This window comes from Thunnus thynnus, chromosome 9, assembly GCF_963924715.1.
Source record: "Thunnus thynnus chromosome 9, fThuThy2.1, whole genome shotgun sequence".
In the NCBI taxonomy this organism is placed as follows: domain Eukaryota; kingdom Metazoa; phylum Chordata; class Actinopteri; order Scombriformes; family Scombridae; genus Thunnus; species Thunnus thynnus.
Window position 1 is genome coordinate 17,930,111 of NC_089525.1, and position 19,715 is coordinate 17,949,825.

The 19,715-nt window shown below is 38.3% G+C and overlaps 1 protein-coding gene across 7 annotated transcripts; it reads left to right on the forward strand.

Annotated features, from left to right (window-relative positions):
* Window positions 1–1,624: 1,624 nt before the first annotated feature.
* stx3b (syntaxin 3b) lies at window positions 1,625–17,723 on the forward strand. 7 transcript variants are annotated; one of them, XM_067599392.1, is made up of 11 exons: window positions 1,625–2,036; window positions 8,645–8,719; window positions 8,820–8,919; window positions 9,328–9,402; window positions 9,555–9,625; window positions 9,753–9,861; window positions 9,966–10,039; window positions 11,324–11,458; window positions 12,252–12,362; window positions 12,641–12,751; window positions 17,371–17,723. In XM_067599392.1, the coding sequence occupies exons 1-11, from the start codon at window positions 2,007–2,009 to the stop codon at window positions 17,446–17,448; spliced, it is 969 nt and encodes a 322-aa protein (XP_067455493.1). In that variant the 5' UTR covers window positions 1,625–2,006; the 3' UTR covers window positions 17,449–17,723. The 7 variants fall into 7 exon arrangements, 6 of the variants coding, with proteins under 6 accessions (XP_067455493.1, XP_067455491.1, XP_067455490.1 ...); XM_067599390.1 differs by lacking the exon at window positions 12,252–12,362 and having other exon boundaries at window positions 17,371–17,463; window positions 17,564–17,723; XM_067599387.1 differs by lacking the exons at window positions 12,641–12,751; window positions 17,371–17,723 and adding exons at window positions 14,143–14,262; window positions 14,699–16,950 and having other exon boundaries at window positions 1,630–2,036.
* The last annotated feature ends 1,992 nt before the right edge of the window (window positions 17,724–19,715 follow it).

Consider the following 19,715-nt stretch of genomic DNA (forward strand, 5'->3'; position numbering starts at 1 on the left):
TAAGGAAACAACAGTCAAAAAAAGTACAATGGGCAAAAAATTAACTCAAACATCAGGGCACAGTTTCATTTTGAATTTCTAACGTCTTACTGACATTGCTAACTGGTCTGTAGTGTCATACCATTTTAAGCACACTCTCCCTCAGGTCCACACTTTCATACGCTCAAACTGTATTTATCCCTTTGATAATGAGCTTTATGTGATCATTTGCTCTTGTTTTGTCGTTCTGCAAAAAAACAGAGGGGCCAGCTTCTTTTACATCACACATTTTATCACTTGCGGGCTCAACATAAGGAAGACATCAGGGGGAAACAATGGGCACTAATGTGCAGATATTTCAGTTGCTGATCATTCTGGGTAAATTTCACATCCACAAATCTAAACGGACTGGCTCCAAAAACCCTGCCTTCATCATCAAACTGCCTCAATCTTTCTGCTAAAGAGGATTGTGTGATACAATCGAAAGCTCCAGAAGAGTTACTGAGGAGACCATGTGAGATTATCTTGTCAATATGGATGTTACAATTCCATGACAATCCATCTGCTGAGGAAGATCATGTGATTCAATCAAAAGCTCCAGTAAAACATTTTCAAAATCCAGAATATTTTAGATTAATTTGGTTTAATTTGATCTGTAATGAACTGACTTCAATGTGCTTAGTCATGGTCAGCCATGACTTGCACAATGTTTGTAGTGTTTTTTTTTAAGATTCTTGTCTATTGTAAATAAAGACAGTTAAAAAGACATCAAGGGAAAACAATATACCAAAGTCATCATTTAACAATGAAAGCCACATGGTTAGTTACAGTGGTGGATCCTTTACTTAGGAAAAAGTACATAAGTATTAGCAGCTAAATGTAGTGAAAATATTGCAGTAAAAGTAGTGGTTTGGTCCCTCTGAGTGATATATTATTAAATATGACATCATTAGATTATTAATACTGAAGCATCAGTGTGTAAGCAGCATGTTACTGTTGTAGCTGCTGGAGGTGGAGCTAGTTTGAACTACTTTATATACAGTTAGCTAGTTTAGTCCAGTGGTTCCCAATCTAGGGGTCAGGCCCCTCCAAAGAGTCACCATGTAAATATGAGGGGTCGTGAGATGATTAATGGGAGATAGAAGAGGAAAAAACAAAGTTCTGATACACATATCTGTTTTCAGTTTTTCGACTTTTTCTCTAATATTTGATTTTTGGTGAAATATTGGATCATTTGAATATTTATTGAAATGAAACCATGTGAGAAGTTTAGAGGGAAAAATCACTTTTTGGTGGAGCTGTTAACAACTCATAGACATCTGAAATGTGACCCGACTGGAAACCACTGGTTTCATCTTTAACAATGTATTTTAAAAGCTTGTTATATTATCCATTGTGTCAAAACTTCATCTGAAAAGTAACTAAAGCTGTCAAATAAATGGAGTTGGGTAGAAAGTACAATATCTACCTCTGAAATGGAGTGGAAATAAGTGCAGCACTTGAGTAAATGTACTTATTTATTCTCCACTACTGGTTAGTTGTCATCTGAAAGTCCCTGGGATTCCTACAACACCTGAACGCTTCATCTGTGCAGGTGGTTTAGGGCGTGGCCTCATCCTTGTGGACTGGGGTTCGTGTGCGCATGCGTGAGTCAGAAAAGTGCGTTTTAGAATGATTACTGGCCAGCGGAGAGGCAGATTAAACGGCTCCACACAACTGTTGTTTTAATCCCCGGAGCGAGGAGATTTAGCAAAGAAAAAACACTGGCTTTAAACCCAGCAGCCATATTGTATGGAAAAACGACGGCAAGACTCCTCTTTTCAGAAAAAAGTCGTTTTCTCTGACACACCTCTGCCAAGACTTTTGGGGAGTTTAATTTTCTTTCTAACTGGCGGTGGGTTTCTGTCGGACAGCTAGCTTGCCAGCTGGCTGAGGAATTCAGAGATTGGGACTAGCTTTGAAAGCAATTTCGCGCAATATTGTGGTTATTTGTTTGGTTTAGAAGTCTTAAATTAACCGCCTGAAAGATGAAGGACCGATTGGAGCAACTTAAAGCGGTAAGTAGTGTCCAGGAAATATGAAAAAGTGTATTTTTTTTCTGTAATATCTCACTGTACACTTTGATGGTCCTCTGAAAAACCTTTCTGTTGGTAGAAATGAGAGGTAAAGACAAGCAAAAAACATTTTCTGAAGCCTTTAATCGAAATACTTGACGCATAATATACTAATCATTTGAAACACTTGTCCTATATGATGACATAACTCAATATAGATGTAGTAACACTGGCGGTTGATTTGAAATTGAGATGTTGAGTAAAAGTGTCATTCAGACATAGTTTTCAATTTCTATATATGCAGCCATCTTACATGGTGTGACAATTAAGTGTCAGAGTTGTAATAAATGTCATTAATTGAGTTGTATTCCAAGATGTCATTTTAATAGTCATTTAAAAGGTGTATATTTAAGTTGTTCCCCTGACTATCTATTATTGCTTCCTATAATATGATGTAGGCCTGTGTATATACAAATAGTGACCAGTGTACAGACAACAGATGAATCATTCTGTTTTCATGGTCGCTGATGAACAGTGTCCATTAATTATGAAACAGTCGATCATCTGAAAATCAAGCTGGAACAGTTTCGGTAATGGATCAATCGCTGACATAATTTATCAAGCAAAAATGTCAAATATTCTGTGGTTTTAGCCTCTCAAATGTGAGGATTTCTGCCTTTCTCTGTCACTGTGAGTTTGATATGTTTGGCTTTTGGATTGTTTTCCAGTCAAAAACAAGTCAAATCAAGTATTTTCAGAAAATTTTACAGACTAAGTGATTAATCAACAATCACGAAAATTAAAAAAAACAAACAAAAACAGACTAATCAATAATGAAAATCTGTTGCAGCACTACTTGTCAGTACTGCTAGAAACAAATATGGATATAGAGACATTTGGGGTAGATTGAACCTGGGTCCAAAAACCCAAATCCTCCATATTGTACTTTTCTATTTAGCCAAAACAGTCAGATTATCTTGTACATATGGTGGACAGCAGCAGCAGAGTAATCATTAGCAACATAAACCTCAGTTTGATTCATATTTTCCCCTTTTCAACATTGATGTAATGACTGTAAATACATTTGCTGTCCATGCGGGTGAGGCCTTGATCTTCTCGTAGCCCAAGTCGGGATGTGTTGCCATAGCTACCCCAAACTACTGGCCAAATATTTGCTGTGTTTAAAGTAGCTGAACTGCGGTATCCCCCTCAGGCATCTGTATCTCGCACAGCTGGCTTCTTTTCAGGGAAAGGAAGTACAAATACCAGGTGAAGTAGGCCTCTCGTTTGTCGGGAAGTTATCAGTATTATTCCGTCAGACCTGTCTGTTGTAATGGGTGTCTCCATCCTAACGGCTTTTTCCAGTCTTTCCTTCCCTCTTTCTTTATCTTCCTTCCATACCCACACTCAACCCATCATCTTTATTTTCCTCCTCATGTTTCCTCTCTAATGTTTTACTTGCTGGCGGTAATCTAGCCTATATATTGGTACATCTGTGTGTGTGTGTGTGTGTGTGTGTGTGTGTGTGTGTGTGTGTTAGCAGGCATATGTTCATGTGGATGTGGGCTCATGTGATCACCAGACATATTTTTAGTCTTGGAGAATTTTGGGAAAGAGGTGCAACAGGAAACCCAGAACAGTAGCTTCACCTGGTGCTGTGGTCATATGTGCTATTTGAATACACTGGCTTGCTCGGAGCATTTTAGACATAAATATCAACAGCAGAAGTGGATAATTATGCTTGCCATTTTCTATTACTATGAGCCAGACTGAATGAGGCCATTGATGTAACAGGAGTTCTCTATTTTCTGCTTTCTCTTCCATTTCCCTCGTAGTATTGTCAAAGTTTCTTTCAGTCAAAGCCATATCTTTTTCACCTCTGTGTTCAGTGTTTCCCCACAATATACTGCAGGCCAGTTGGGCCACCTGTAGTACTTTACTTCACCACATGGCTCAACATTAACACAATGAATGGACAGAATTGTAACGGCTCTAACGAGGCTTCTTCTACGTCACATGAGGATTTTAAATTGTCAGATTTTAGCTATTCTATTAACACAACTGCCATTGGAGTAATTTGGATTTTGTCACTATGCTGCCGTAAATCTGATCACATGTCCCTATCCTGACACTGTGATAGCTAGTAGCTCATTTGTTAAATATTCTAGGGCTGTAAATAACAATTATTGTTATTCTTGATTAATCGTTTGTCAGAAAAAGGCCTCTCAGAACTTGCTTGTTTTGTCAGAGATATTCAGTTTACTATCACATAATACAGTTAAAAGGTAGCAAATCTTCGCAATTGACAAGCTGGAACTATTGAATGTTTAGCAGGAAATGATCCCAATGATTAATTAATCACCACAGTAGTTGCCAGTTAACTTTCTGTCAATCGATTAACTGTTTCAGCTTAAGGAAAGTCTACTTTAAGTATTATTTTGACTCTGTTTTAGCCCAGTTTAGTCTTTTTCTGCCCTCATCTTTCTCAGCTGTCCTCTTGTCTCAACCTCCAAGGACTGCTGGTGTTCAGTTGAACGTGTTATGTCCGGTGCTGTTTTATGGTCCTCAGAGACAAAGTCTGACTGTTTATCACCTCCCAGTTTCTTTAAGATGACGAAGTCACGGGAAAGATAAGAGAGCTGGACATGAATCAAGGCCCATGATCGGAGTAGAGCTTGCCAGATTGTGTGTACGTGGTTTTGTAAATGATAATAAAGACGTGGAGGTCACTTTAGGCTTATTGCGTGTGTGTATGTGAATGAAACTGTGTGTGAAGAAAGCCAGTCAGTTGAGGCCGAGGATCACCGTCTGCTTCACTGTACAACCTCTGTCTAGTCATTGCCTTGTTGAGGGGGGATTATGCAACATGACATGCGGTGCTTTGTATGCAGAACAAGCATAATTAAGTGTTTTGAATAAAAGAAAAAAAGCCTGAATTCAAGCTAACATTCCCATCATTCCGTGCGTGCCGTTTTTTAATCTTGATGTCCAGTTGTCCAAATGTTACTCACTGTTTTGATGATTACACAATATTCGTGTATCTAAGCACAAGATTATAGCTTTTTGTAGATTTTGGTCCAAAATCTAATTTGCTGCGTCACTGTATCTTTGTGTCAGACACGTTTTTGCACAGTTGCTAAATTTAGTTTGTTCACAATTTATATATTTGTTATTCAGAAATGGTGATGGGAGGATGGGCGGTATTTTCCCACAGTCATTAGACAATATTGCAGAAAATAGATAAAGCAAATCTATTTCTAAAAGTACAAACATTTGATAACTCACTGCTTTCTAAAAACTACAACCAATCACAAATAGTTAAACTGTGCAACTCCCAATATCTATGTAGTGACCAGAGACAAAAAGAGGTTCATGTGTTTTGAGTAACATTTTGATCCAAAATGTAGCGAATGTGTGTTTGGCTCAAGTCTCTGCTCATGTCTTCTGTCACAGAGAGGCGTCTCCAAGTTTAGTCATAAGATGAGCAAGTGAGTTTAACAAGCAAGCTTGTAAAAGTTTTAGATAAAGTCACTCCCTCTGACTATTTCTGTCAGTATCAAACTGTTTTCTTGCATCAAATTCTTGTGTGTGGCCTTTGACTGTTAAACCATTTGTTACTCATGTACCTTTCCCCTTATTCTGCTGAATGAGAGACACTGGAAGGAAGTGAACGCTCGCTCTTATCTCACAACTGCAGAAATGCTGTGTGAGTGAGCATAATGTGTGCGCGAGGGTGCTGTATTCAATGAATAATTTACTGAGAAATCCAAACGCAAGCAGTGTGGCAGAGTGTGTGTGTGCGTGTGCGTCCAGGGGAACTGTTGTTAGTACAGCAGCCTGAACCAAATAGTCAAGGCCTCATTTGCAATTCAAATTTTAGATGAGGGGTAGAAGGTTAAAGACTGTCCACCAACTCAACAGTTGAACACAAAGAACTAGTAAGTTCCTTGTCCAAAAGATTGTTGTGCCTTGTGTATACCAATTAGAAACCAAGAAACAGTGTACAGTAACTCTATTTGAAAGTTATTAAATAGCTATTGAAGTGCAGCTTGAATGAAATGTAATATTTAAATACTCATTTAGAAATAAAGGCCGAGTTAAAGGAGTACTGTGACTCACAGAGACCCTGGAGAAGTCTGCTGATATCGGAGTGCAGGGAAGTCAACAGGTTTGTTGCCTTGACACCTGACTTTCTCCAGGAAAAGTCAAGTGTGCAGACTTCAGACTCTCAGTCACTCATTGCAAAACAGAGACACAGACGCCTACTGTAAACACATTTGTCTGTAAAATGCAGTAATTGCAAGTAATTGAAAGGGAGGGAACAAAGGGAGTTTAATGTCCCTTCTCACCAGTGTTCAAATTACAGGGAAGCCTTAACTCCCCTTAAAGAGACCGGAGCTCACCTGAAGGCAACAAAATTTTGAGTTTGCAGTGGTCTCAAATAAATAAACATTAGCATTTCTTTTACTGCAATGTCCTGTCATCTGTAATTTTAAATACATGTGTGCAACTCTGCTTCATGGTCAGTGCAGCTGACTTTATCTTTTGTCAACAGAGTGTGTAATATGCCTAATCTGGACACGTGCAGGTGTTTTTAATGTGATTCATCCTGTATTATTTTGCATGTCTATGGGTAATTACTGTGTCGATTATTGATGATTTGGCCTCAGATCAGCGATTCTCAGTTTGGTCAGTGTTTGATCACACGTCAGCCGCAAAAACAAGATTTTCCGAGTAGAATGGATTTGGAAAACATGTCGTCCCATAGCTAATTTTCCACAACGTGATAAATAAAATTAAAAACAGACCCAAATTTCTCACTATGTAGTGAGTTCAACATTTATTTCTCCTTGTAACATGTGGTATTAGAAGTGGATAGCTTCATAAAGTCTCTCTCACTCCCTCCCCTCCTGAAGCTGTCCATGCCTCTAACAAGTCCCCCCCCCCCCCCTCCCCGTAGGGGCTGGACAACATATTAGGAACACTTTTCAATATAATGCACTCCAGTACACCACCAGCACCACCCACTACAACCTCAGTAATAAACATAAAGTAGAATTATCACCTTTCTGACAATGTCAACAAAAACTGAAAATATATCAGCTTCATAAATGTAGAATTTATGGCAGAGCTGTTGTATTAGATTGTATTAGAGTACACAGGTGTTCCTCCTGTATGTATCACCACCAAAACACTGATCTGACCAGGAAATAAACACAACTTTTAACTGCCTTTGAACTTTAATTAAAAGCTCTGTGTCAGCTATATGGGCCTTTCAGCAATATGCTGTAGTTTCTGTGGTTTTTGTTATAAGCCACGATGTAATTCAAACACTGTCTCCACCTAACACCGTCACAGCACAACGTCATGATGTCTGTTTACACTGTACTTTAGCTGTGGTTTCTTATAATCAATTGAAAGCAGGTTGAGTTCCTGGAGCCTGTCCCTTGTCCTTCAGCCTGTAAATATTCACCAGCAGTGTGGCCAATCCACTGTTCTACCTCGTGTTTACTGACTGTCCCTCGTGACATATTTATGACCTCAGCGGAGAAGGAGTTTCTGATAAAATTTATGGGGTGTAGGCTGATCAGGGTCAGAGAAATATTTGTGGCTGGTGTATCATGTTCAGCTGCTAACCAGGAGGCAATGTCATTAACATGGCAATCAGTGGTTGTTCATGATTTAAATGCGGTTTAGCAGCATTTCCACACTGATATTCAAAAATGTTAGCTGATGAAAAACTCAGATTTGTGAGACAGTCATAACAAAGTTGATCATTTCAAGGGTGGTTTTGTTTTTGAGATTTAGACCAAGGTGCGTACGAAATCTCAATACTCTTGTGATTTACAAACGGAAATGTTTATGGGTTGTCTGATCAGATCCTTAGTTTTGTTTACTTATACTTTTATCAGATATTTTGTGGTTTAAATGATCATTTTTCTATAATATGTTCTATAATTTTATAATATCTATAAGCAAAGTTCTTGTACAGATGCTTTCTGTTGAGACATAATTAAACACTGATGCTTTTGATAATTTTGTTGAATTATACAAAATCCCCAAATAGCTTTTGTAGGGAAACATGTTTGTATTCCTCAAGTTATAAAAAAAGTATTCTTTTGGTATCAATAGTGAAACTGAGGTTTTGTTAGCCAACTTAGTGAAGCATCGAAAGACACAAAAACCATCAAGCACAAAACTGTCTGTCATGTTTTAGCCTCAGGTTAGTTTGTTCAACAGGACGTCTCTTTAACAACATTGAGTGTATTTATTCAGCTTATTTTTCTGGGTACAAAGCAGTAAATGGTGTACGCTACAACTGTTGAATTGTTATCTATTCTCTAAAGGCAAGTTAAGTTTATTTGTATAGCACCAACAAGATAGTTCAACATGCTTTACGTAAAGAGTTAAAAGACATTACAAGATATAATAGAAACGTATGGCTGTATGAAATTACATGTATAAACAGGAATTAAGAAGAGAAAAATGAAGTAGAAGATAAATTATAAATAGCTGCTATACAGGAACACAGAGGTGTTTACTTTGTGCTTAAGAGAAACGTGAGAACCACGAGTACGAGTCTGACACAGTCTTTACTTTTATTCTGTTAGACGTGTGATCAAGATGATGACGACGTGGAGATCGCTGTGGACAACGCAGCCTTCATGGATGAGTTCTTCTGTCAGGTGAGAGGTGTACTCATTTTACTGTTTTGCTTGTATTTACGGTGGCGTAAATCGTTCTTAAGTTTTGTCATTTGCTTACATTTGTGTGCGTATGTTTCAGATTGAGGACATCAGGAACAGTATCGATAAAATTGATGAGAATGTGGCTGAAGTCAAAAAGCTTTACTCGGTCATCCTGTCTGCTCCCACGTCAGATCAGAGTGAGATATCTTTCCACCATTCAACTTTTCTTGTCGTCTTTTTATCTTCCTGTATAATGTTTGTTCTCTCTTCTATAAATGTATTCAACTATTTCAATATTAAGAATGTTTTCCTCCTCAATAATGTCTCTCTTTCATCAGCTATATTCACTTGCATTTTTTGTTCTATTAATTGAAGTAAATCTGACAGTTTTCACAAGACAATGAATCAATATGTTACGTCAAGTTTCCTTAAAGCAAGATTATAAATATGCCAATGAATGCAGGTTCACTGGTTTGAAAATTTCACAAAAAAGAAGTGATAGTTGTTGGTACATCAATCCTTTGCATCAAAATGTTACTTAACTTGTGAATTTGTGAACAACTTAACTTCTCACTGTTTATTGCCACATGTCTCTTCCTTTCCAGAAACACAAGATGACTTGGAGGCAATCACCAATGACATAAAGAAGATGGCCAACAATGCGAGAAACAAACTCAAGAGTGAGTGTACCTCCCCCTACCACACACACACACACACACACACACACACACACACCGTGCCGTTCAGAATAATGGGGATGTATAACATGAAATGTAACTATAGAATGACACAGTGATGTTTAAGTTGAATCATGATTTATTTTGCTCCTCAGCCATCGAGAGGAATCTGGAGTCAGAAGAGCAGGAGAGGGTGTCAGCTGACATGCGGATACGTAAATCACAGGTAAATGATGTCCATTTGAAGCTCTTGGACATACCAAAAATAAATGTGCGATTATTCATTATTCGTTAAATAAACGAGTGAGCACATTGCTCCTCTGCTCATTGAAAATGTTCCTGTTGTCTCCCAGCATGCAGTGCTGTCCAGGAAGTTTGTGGAGGTAATGACAAAGTATAATGAAGCCCAGGTGGACTTCAGGGAGAGGAGTAAAGGACGGATTCAGAGACAGCTAGAGATTAGTGAGTGATGCTCACATACAAGTCCACAAACTCATGTCATCATCTTGCGTTTTTTTTTTTTTTTTTCATGAACTTACACATGAACCCTTTTCTTTCCTCTCCAGCTGGAAAAGCAACGACAGATGACGAACTGGAGGAGATGTTGGAGAGCGGCAACGCTGCTGTGTTCACTGCGGGGGTAAGTCTGTGTGTGTTTGTGTGTGTGTGTCTGCAGCACCCTAACATCGCCCTTTGACTTGACACTGATCACCATGTGTTCAAAGTGAGAAAACCAAGACCAAGTAAAACTCAAAACATCATGTGGTTAAAGATTAGCTGTAATGGTGATTTTTGTATGTAGGGCTCAAAGTCAGTTTTCTTTCTTGTGCCTTTTTGGGTCTTCCAACTTTAATCTGACATAGTATCCAACAGTCAGAGCAGATTCTTAAAAAGTTTTAAAGTTGCATGAACGATAAATGAGGTAAATGAGCACCAGCGTGTCTCAGTTGATCAGACAACCACATTTGCACATTGCATTTAAGCTGGTGAGAAAACTTCTCTGTTAACACTTTTCTGAGAAGGGTGGTTGTTACCAGAATAGCTCCTGAAGAATTTCTTTCACAAGGACACACGACTCAAGTTGACATTCTTAGATTTGATAACGACTTATTTTCTCCAATGCCTTTCAGTCTTGTCCTGACATGACCAAACCTTGACATAAGCTTTAACAGTTAAGGAAATTTGTACTAATATATAATATTGTCCTTGGGTTGTAAACAGGTTTGGCAGAGAGCTACTTTTAACAATGACAGTATAAAAATATATATGCATCCTATCAGATTAGATAAATATTGCAATGAGGTTGTATGTCTTGCTTTATCGATTATAATGCTGGATCTAAATACTGATTTAAAGGTACACTCTGAATATATTAAACCAACAACACTTTTTAAACTCTGATCTATTGTTATTATATATAAATAGACTGCATAGATATATCACTTTTATTCAAAGCACTTTACAATTTGCCTCTCATTCACACACTCACACACATTCACTCACTGATGGCAGCGAGCTACCATGCAAGCTACTTGGCACAGTCGCCCTCTTATATAAAAACAAGTCTTGGTCAGTGAGCCAACACTGGTTGCCAGGTTTTATAAAAGGAACTGTCATTTCCTTATTAAAGCAGTAGTGTGACTTTCCAATGGGGGGATTTTATGTTTCTCTGTATAGCAATGAGATGCACTTAATTTCAGTTTCTGCTGTTTGTATTTGTTTGTTAGCTAGCTGCCTTTTCTGCTAAGATGCAAACTAAATCAGGCCATGACTTATCTCAGCTACAAGCATCAAAAGACAAGATGTTAGATAGGACCAAGTGACAGATGACAAATTGTCATTTAGACACCAAGACTCAGATGTGGTAAGACGTTTGTGTGTACATGTCTGTCTGTACTGAACAGTGAACCTCTCCTTTCTGCAGATTGTGGACTCTGGTATTTCCAAACAAGCCCTGAGTGAGATCGAAGCTCGACACAAAGACATCGTTCGTCTGGAAAGTAGCATCAAGGAGCTGCACGATATGTTTGTAGACATCGCCATGCTGGTGGAGAGCCAGGTACGCTCCTCTACATCCATCTGCTCATCATTTCATCCATCAATCAGTTAACGGAACCTCAACTACTTTAAAAACTTTTCATTCACTTAATCAATTGACTTTCCATTACCCCTTAACTCTTTCCCTGACTGTATTCAACTCTTTTCTCCTGTTTACTTCACTTGCTGCTTGTGTGGTGTTCTGACTGTCAATCTGCATCTGTCTTGTGTTTCCTCTTTTTCCAGCTCCATGCTTTTTTCATATCTCCTCTTCCTCTCCTCTGCCTCTGCCACCTCCATCTCATCACCCATCTTTGGATCAACATCAATGCATTGAGTACAATGTGTAAATAAAGCATCAGGGTAGACATCACAGCAGACTTCACACTAGAGTCAAACACATGTTGATCAGTCAGTCACTGTATGTATGTGCACACACTCAAGTATAACCGCATATTTCTTGCTGCTTGCATCATGCTTTCTGAGGGAAAGCCTCGTTTGAGGTAAGGGCACATTCCTGCTGTTTGTGTTGTGTGATTTCCCAGGAAACTCTTTTCTTGCTATTTTCAGTATTTTTTTTGAAGAGATTTGTTCTAAAATGATTTAATGTTCAGCATTAATATAAATGCTACTGTCATTAAAGTTAAGGGCACATGAAAGAAAAGCTTCTTTTGGAGTCATTGAAGATTAAGACCTTCAGATAGGATTTCTGTATCAGAATATATTTTGTTTTCGAATGAAATCTGTCAAATATGACTTTGTATTGCTTGTTCTGTGTTGCACTGTATCTTACTGATTTGTTGTTTGTTTTTCAGGGTGACATAATAGACAACATAGAGCAGAATGTATCCAAATCAGTGGACCACATAATAGCTGCTAAGGAACAGACCAAAAAAGCTGTAAGGTACCAGACCAAAGCACGCAAGGTAATGTACTTTAGCCACTTGCCACATCAGTTTGCATGTGACCTCTTCCTGTTTTTTTTTTCCTGCTTATTTTCTAGATACAATAAGACTTTTTTCACAGTTTGACACATTGAAACCACACAGTGTGCCTACAGATCACACTCCCTTGCCCTATACACACACTGACAATCATGCACAGCTGTTACATTCTGTGTGCTTCGTCTTTCTGTCTCTCCCTCTTGTTTTATATGTTTACTTTTGTTGCTTTCCGTCACCTCTGACACTGCGCACCACATTAGGGCGGAATGATTGACAGGATTGAGAGCAACATGGACCAATCGGTGGGCTTTGTGGAGCGGGCCGTAGCAGACACTAAGAAAGCTGCCAAGTTTCAGCAAGAGGCTCGACGTGTGAGTGACTACAGTCAAGAATAGCAGTTCGGTTTCCCCAAAGCATGAAAATAGTTTACAGTAGAGCTGCGATGAACCTGAATTATGGATATATTACATGAAGTGGATACTGGACTGAAAGATGGCGCCTATTCAGTTGAATGAAAACAGCTTCTGCGTTGTACATCCCACTGAATGTGCGCAGTAGTGTTTCCCTGTGAGTTCCTGCTCAGCCCATAGACTTTACTTTAGGATAACGTGAATTTTTAAATTGCTTTTCAAGGCTCTAGGAAGGTTTTACAAATATAAAACCTTCATGGATTAAAAATTCATAACACAAAGAGTAATAATTGACATTATTTTCAGTTTGAGGTGTCCTGTCAACAGTTTTACAGACGTCTCTTTTATAATGGTTTATGAGGAAAATGCTTTTTGGGCTGCAGTTTTTCTTTTTTTTTTTTCTTTTTGCTGCAATACCTCAGGAAATACCACTAGGAAAAAATGGCAGCAAGGCTGAGTAGCAGCGCTGTATCGGCTCTCCTAATATATCCATGCCCTGAATCAGTGGCATTCAAATTTAAATGGATTTGATAGTATTTTTGCAGTTTCTGGTCTGAACACCAAGTTAGCACATGAAAAGTGTCAACAACTGGAATTCCTCTTAAACACAAAGATGCTTTTGGGAAACCTGCCTGACAACATGAAGACCTCCTCCAGCATCAAGACCCTGATCTTCACTTGATCCTTACCTGTGGTGACCCTCGAGCCTTCTGCCTCCTCTGTTCCTGAACCTCCACCCTGTGACCTGTGGATCCCTGTGCTTAGAAAAACCACTGTGACCCCCCCCCCAACACCAAGAACCAGAACATAGACCACCCCATTCCACCTGCTTACACAAACACACACACACTCACAGCTGCAACACTCTACTCTTTCCTCTCTCTCTCTCTCTCTCTGTCTGTGCTGTTCAGTTTTAACCTCAACTTTGTCTTTGTTTACAGTTCGCATATGTCTGCTGCATTATTCTTTGGTTTTAGCTGTGTTTGAAGATATTGCTTATTTATTTCAGGCTAGTACAGCATGTGTGTGAAAATAAAGCCTGTATTGACATTTTTACATAAAGTAAACACCATCGTAAACACTGTTGTGCCAAGAGGAAACTAGTTTATCTGACTGAAGCAACATTGATGCAAGATTAAGTTTATGTGGTTACGAAGCTACAAAGAGAATTCTTGTTATTTGATATGTCTGTTCCCTTCATATAAAACTAGTACACATAGTTTATAACACACAGTAGAACATACCATAATCATTGCACATAAACATAAATTAAAACAGACATAGAAGATACACTTATTGTTGTTTCCCCACTGAGAATGGTCCTGATGGCGCTGTTTGGTTGTTCCCAACAGAAAGTGGTGATAATAGTGGTGGTTGTGGTGATCTTGCTGGCACTGCTAGCTCTCATAATCGGTTTGTCAGTTGGATTGAAGCAAAGCTGATGAGCTATTTGAGTAAGAGGAGAGCTAAGGGTGAGTAACTCCGGAGCAAATAACCTCTGTGCTGCCACAATGGGTGTGAGTATGAGGCTTGCTTTTGGAAAAGGGTTTGCACACTCTTCTATTAAGACTGTGTGTGTGTGTGTGTGTGTGTGAGTGTGTGTGTGTGTGTGTGTGTGTGTGTGTGTGTGTGTGTGTGTGTGTGTGTGTGTGTGTGAGTGTGTATTCTCTCCCCGCAGAGGGCTTATATGAGGTGTGTTTGTGTGTATTTGAAGTTCCTGGGTGTGTGTTTTTTCTCCTCTCCTGCAGCACTTGCCTCTGGTTAACTGCTGAGCAAACAAAGCAGTGCTAGTGGTGCGCTAGTTTCACAGTTGGAGGTGGTGTTTGGTCTGTGGGCTCATTTCAATGCTCACCTCCCCTGTCATTAACACTGCTCTCCCTTTGTCTCTCTCTATCTCCCTCTCTGTAGAAGATGATCATTATTGGTGCAGTCTGTGCTGTGGCTGTTCTCATCATCCTCACCATCATCCTCACCCAGACACTATAGCAGGACCTCAGTCTTACGAGCATTATGTTTATTCATCTGTACTCCGTCCCTCCCTCCATCTACCTGCAAACCAAAGAAAAGACTGATATTGATCACTCCGTATGGATGTAATAACATCTCACCCACAGATGTACATCTCATCGTTAAGCTAGTAGATAAACGGTGTGAAAAAAGAGGCTCCAGGGGACTCTTTATAAAATCATTTCTGACCCGTGTATACCAATCCAAACCATCCTTCCTGGTCTGCCTGGAGCTGTTTGACTCCATCAGGCGGCTTTGGACAGTTTGAGGATGCTCTGCTGCAAATGAGGAAATGAGACTGAGGCTGATGTGAGGTACAATACCTATTGTATCTCTTGAGGAAGGGAAAAGGGAATTGAAAAAATATCATAAATGTCACTCAACATTTAATTGTTAAACATTCAGTGCCAAAGAAACAACTTGTGTTTGTCATCTGAAATTTGTTTTAACACCCAACCCTCACTATAAGCACATCACCTCCCTTATCTTTACTTCTTGCCTTTATGAGCCTTGACACATTTTGTGAAAAGCTAGCTATGTTCACTGTACTGGGATTTTGTCGGTTTTTGGGGAGCTCCAGCACTTTGACATTTAGATTATGTCTTCTTCCTTGGATTAAGCTCAGATGATCATGTAAATAATAGAGCTGTTATTTTGTGTGTTGTCAATATCTAAGCATGATTATGGCTCGGTTCTTTAGCTGAAAAGAGGAGCTGCGTGTTCAGCTATGATTCTTTTGTGTAGAGAGTGATTTTTAAATGTGAAAGATGCTGCTTATGGAAACACATTTCATGAACAGGTGGAGCTAAAATAATCAAACAAGCCACAAAAAAAGACAGGATAGGGAGATAAACATGCATACTTTTCTTGAAGACTTTGTCGATACACTGCAACAACAGGAAGACGGATCCAAAAAAATCTTCTTACAATGTTAGCCATGATAATGCTTATGTTATGTACTGTTAATATACTGTAAAATAACAATGTTTCAATACCAAAGGATATAAAGAGACACAGGTAGTAACACTAGTGACTGAACGTGTTCTCCACAGGTGCCAGAACAGACTTTGTATTTATTATATTTTTTTGATCAGATGTTGCTAATAAAGTCGCACATATGGGATGCAGTACACACTCCGACCTACAGTAGCTCTAACCTGGCTGCAATTCCTTATGTACATATTTCAGGTTCCATATTTTCTCTACTATAAACACAGTTTACAGTTTATTAGATACACGTAGCTAAAACTAATGCAGCCCCTGCTAATAATCCTACCTTAATGAACGGTATAATGTGTAGTTTTTGTTCAAATTTCATTCAATTTATGGTGAAAGGTGTTTCTAATACTTCATTTAACCCATTTATATCAATAAGGCTAGACAAGTAATTACAAACACCTTTTAGTGTAGCACAATACACTTCTACAGCCTCCAAAATGACTACAAAGTTGAATCAACACCTTTCTAGAACAAAACGAACATTATAACCTTCATGGCGGTTGGATTTATTGCAGGGCAGCTGCATTAGTTTTAGTTAGATGCACCCAATAAGCTTAATTCTGAGTGGTCACCATCATTTCATTACTGTAGGTGTTTTTTGGTAGTGGGAATGTCTCAAGCTGACAGTGTAATCACTGAAACACACTGTACCGGTAGTCACTCTGGTTTTAATAAGGTCATTAAACCAGGTGACGATAACCCTTGAACAGTAGCTGAGATACTGTTTCCACTAGTCATCATAAAGAGAAGAGCCTACATGAACCCTCATAATCTAGATTTTGATCATATATATGAGTAGTGTCTAGAGCAAAGGCCTAACTGAAAAATGCACCGTGCTTTATGGAGCCACCATCAATGAAAGAAGTCTTTGTTTTTGTTCGACTGGAGCCTGAACGGTGCCTTTTAATTCTGATTGTGGAGGGAGCACTTGAAAGTGAGAGGCCTCTTGACTTAGCAGTCTGCTCTTTTGGCTTCTGTCCACAACTGTTCAAGTCTGATGCCACTTTTCAATTTCTTTTCCTTCACACCACTTTAGCCATCAGCACAGGCTGTAATGAGAGAGAGACAGAGGAGGAAACTAAAACTGTTGTAGACTGTTTTTAAATTGACGTGCAAATGATTTTAATGGAAATTAAAGATTTTATGTTTTTTAATTTCTGGTTGTAGTGTTTTCTTGCAATGTTTTTTTTTTTTTTTTTAGCATGTTTGACCTGCTGACCTTTGTTAGTTTTTTTTTTTTTTTTTAATGGGATGAAAGCTGTTGTCAGCAGATGATCTTTGCACTAACGAAGACTGTTGATACAGCATTTTAACCACTGTGTTTACAAGACTGTCAAAGAGGAGGTAAGTTATATGTTTTCACCTTTTCTTCCTCTTGACACACACACACACACACACACACACACACACACACACACACACACACACACACACAAACCTCTCCGAGCCTTGGTTCTCCTTTTGCTCAACCATTTCCTCAAACCGGTGTCCATAAATGTAAACAATTATCTTGTGTTTGGCTGCATTGTGTTCAGACTGCTCTCATTCTGTTTTACTCTTGATTAAATCCACAGAAAAAGATGATGATTACATTGTGCTGTGCCATCATTGGGATCGTTGGGTTCTCCTATCTCTACAGCTTCTTCTCATAAAAGCTTTTACAGAAGGTAAAACACCTTGATCGGCGTTCAACATTATGTATTTTGTTCTTGCACCTTAAATGTTAAAATAATATATATATATTTTGTCTTTGTGTGGTGTTTCCAGTAAAGAGGATTTCTCCAAGAAAAAGATATTCTTGAGGTGCTCCACCTATTTCCACCCTGACTTATTTGAATCTATTTTAAAACTCGTAAAGTAAAAAAAAAAAAAAAAGTGATCCTTATCTGGTCCTGTGCACTTCCCCTTCTATTTATTATTTGAATTAAATTAAACGTGTAATAAATGTCTAGATTCTTCTCAGTCTGCCAGCTCACAACCAGGTGGCTCCTCATGGACTTTTAATCATTTTTGGACCACTATACCGCCTCCTGGTGGTGCATTGAGGGGACAATCATATTTAGTGATATTGTAAGAATCAGGAAATTATTAAACATTTAGTAAGATGTTGAAGATGTTTTTTTTTTTGTGCTGTCTAGGCTTTAAAAGTCCATTTATGCACTTACAAACAGCTGTGCTCTGGTAATAAAAATCTCCATTTAAGTAGTATTTTCTGACTTGTTTGTTGTCACAAATGTATTAAACTGTGTGATTTTGTTGTGTGTGATCTGTCTGTATGCGTCTGTGCTGCTGAAATGCTTGTAATGATGGTCTTTTCTGCAACAGAAGCTCACTGGCTGTGTGTCAACCCAGTAAAGCTTGTTATGTAATAAATGATTTCTGTGCGTTGTACCAAGTGTTGGTGTGTGCTTCGTTTCTTGGACGTGGTTCAGCTTCTCACTGGATGCCTACAACCCTACAATTACCGCAACTTGTGACTCTCTGAGCATAAAATGTTATTCGTCCCTTTTCTTTACCCATGTGTGAAAGCCACAGCTAATGCATGGCGATGTACAACATTAACATCCGTGTATGGAGAGCTCCCCTGACCTCATTTCATCCCCCATCTTCTTCCTATCCAGAGGCAGGCCCGGCCCATCAGCACGACGAGGGCGGGGTCTACATAAGGGTGCGCTCCTTTTCATGCTTCGTGTTTGGAAGATAAGCAGGATTTCCAGCTGGGCAGTGAAACGAAAGGACAAAACTTTATTGATTCATTGGAGGGAAATTTACTAAAAATGATTTACCAATAATGCAGTTTTATGTTATTCCAGATCAATCGATCTAAAGTGACAGAAAATAATAACAAAAATAACAAAATATTTGAAAGATATGTTCATGTATAAGGTGTATTCATACATAATAATTACACTAATATAATATGGACATGAACATCCCATGAACAAATAATAATAACTATTTTAGTAATAGTTATAGCAGTGAAAAAATAATATTTGTAATAGATATAAAAAGTAACAAGATTAATACTTAAATACATTTACAAAGAGGAAGAAGGTGAAATAATTAAGTAAAAAAGCAGCTAACAATTGGCATTACCATCATCATTACAGTTATAATTAAAATTCAAAATTAAGCAGAGGTGTACATAATAAGACAAAACATAGAGCCATAGTGTGATATATATTACATCACAGTAGGCAGCAATAATAATAATAATGATAATAATAATGTGTTGTTTGCTTTTTATCCTTTCTCTAAATGGGAATGTTGGTAATTGGCAGTGGTAGAAGAAGTACTCAAAACCTTTTTTCTGAAGTAAAACTGTTAACTATTAATAGTAAAACTATTAATACTGTACAGTAAAAGTACTTAAAAGTTAAAGTGTGAAAGAAAGGTTTTATCAGCACAATGTACTTGAATTTACTTAACGTGATCAAGGTGGAGCTTTCAATTCTAACTATTTTAGATAATGCTGGATGGTTTAATGAATAATAGTGCATCATATTTAATTGCTAATTTTGTGAGTAAAATTTGTATTTGTATCATAACCAGCAACATTTATCTGTCAGGTTAATGTAGTGGTACAATGTTTTCCTCAGAAGTAGAAGTACACAGTTGCATGTTTTTAAGAGCTTTGGGGGCCTTTTGTAAGTAATTTCGGGTACAATGAGTTAGAATAGTATCATAGTAACATTCAATATTTTTCATATCTAAATATCATAATAAATTTATAGTTGTTTGGGGCGTTTTTAATTGGGGACCCCAGACAGTTACCTCCCAAACCTAATGGTAAAGTCCGCCCCTGTAAAAACCCGTCGACCTTTCCACCGGGTAAAACAAACCAAGCACATTTGTAAATTAACATATTATAATCTAGTTTAAATAGCACATGTTGTGTCCAATCAGAGCATCTGTGTGC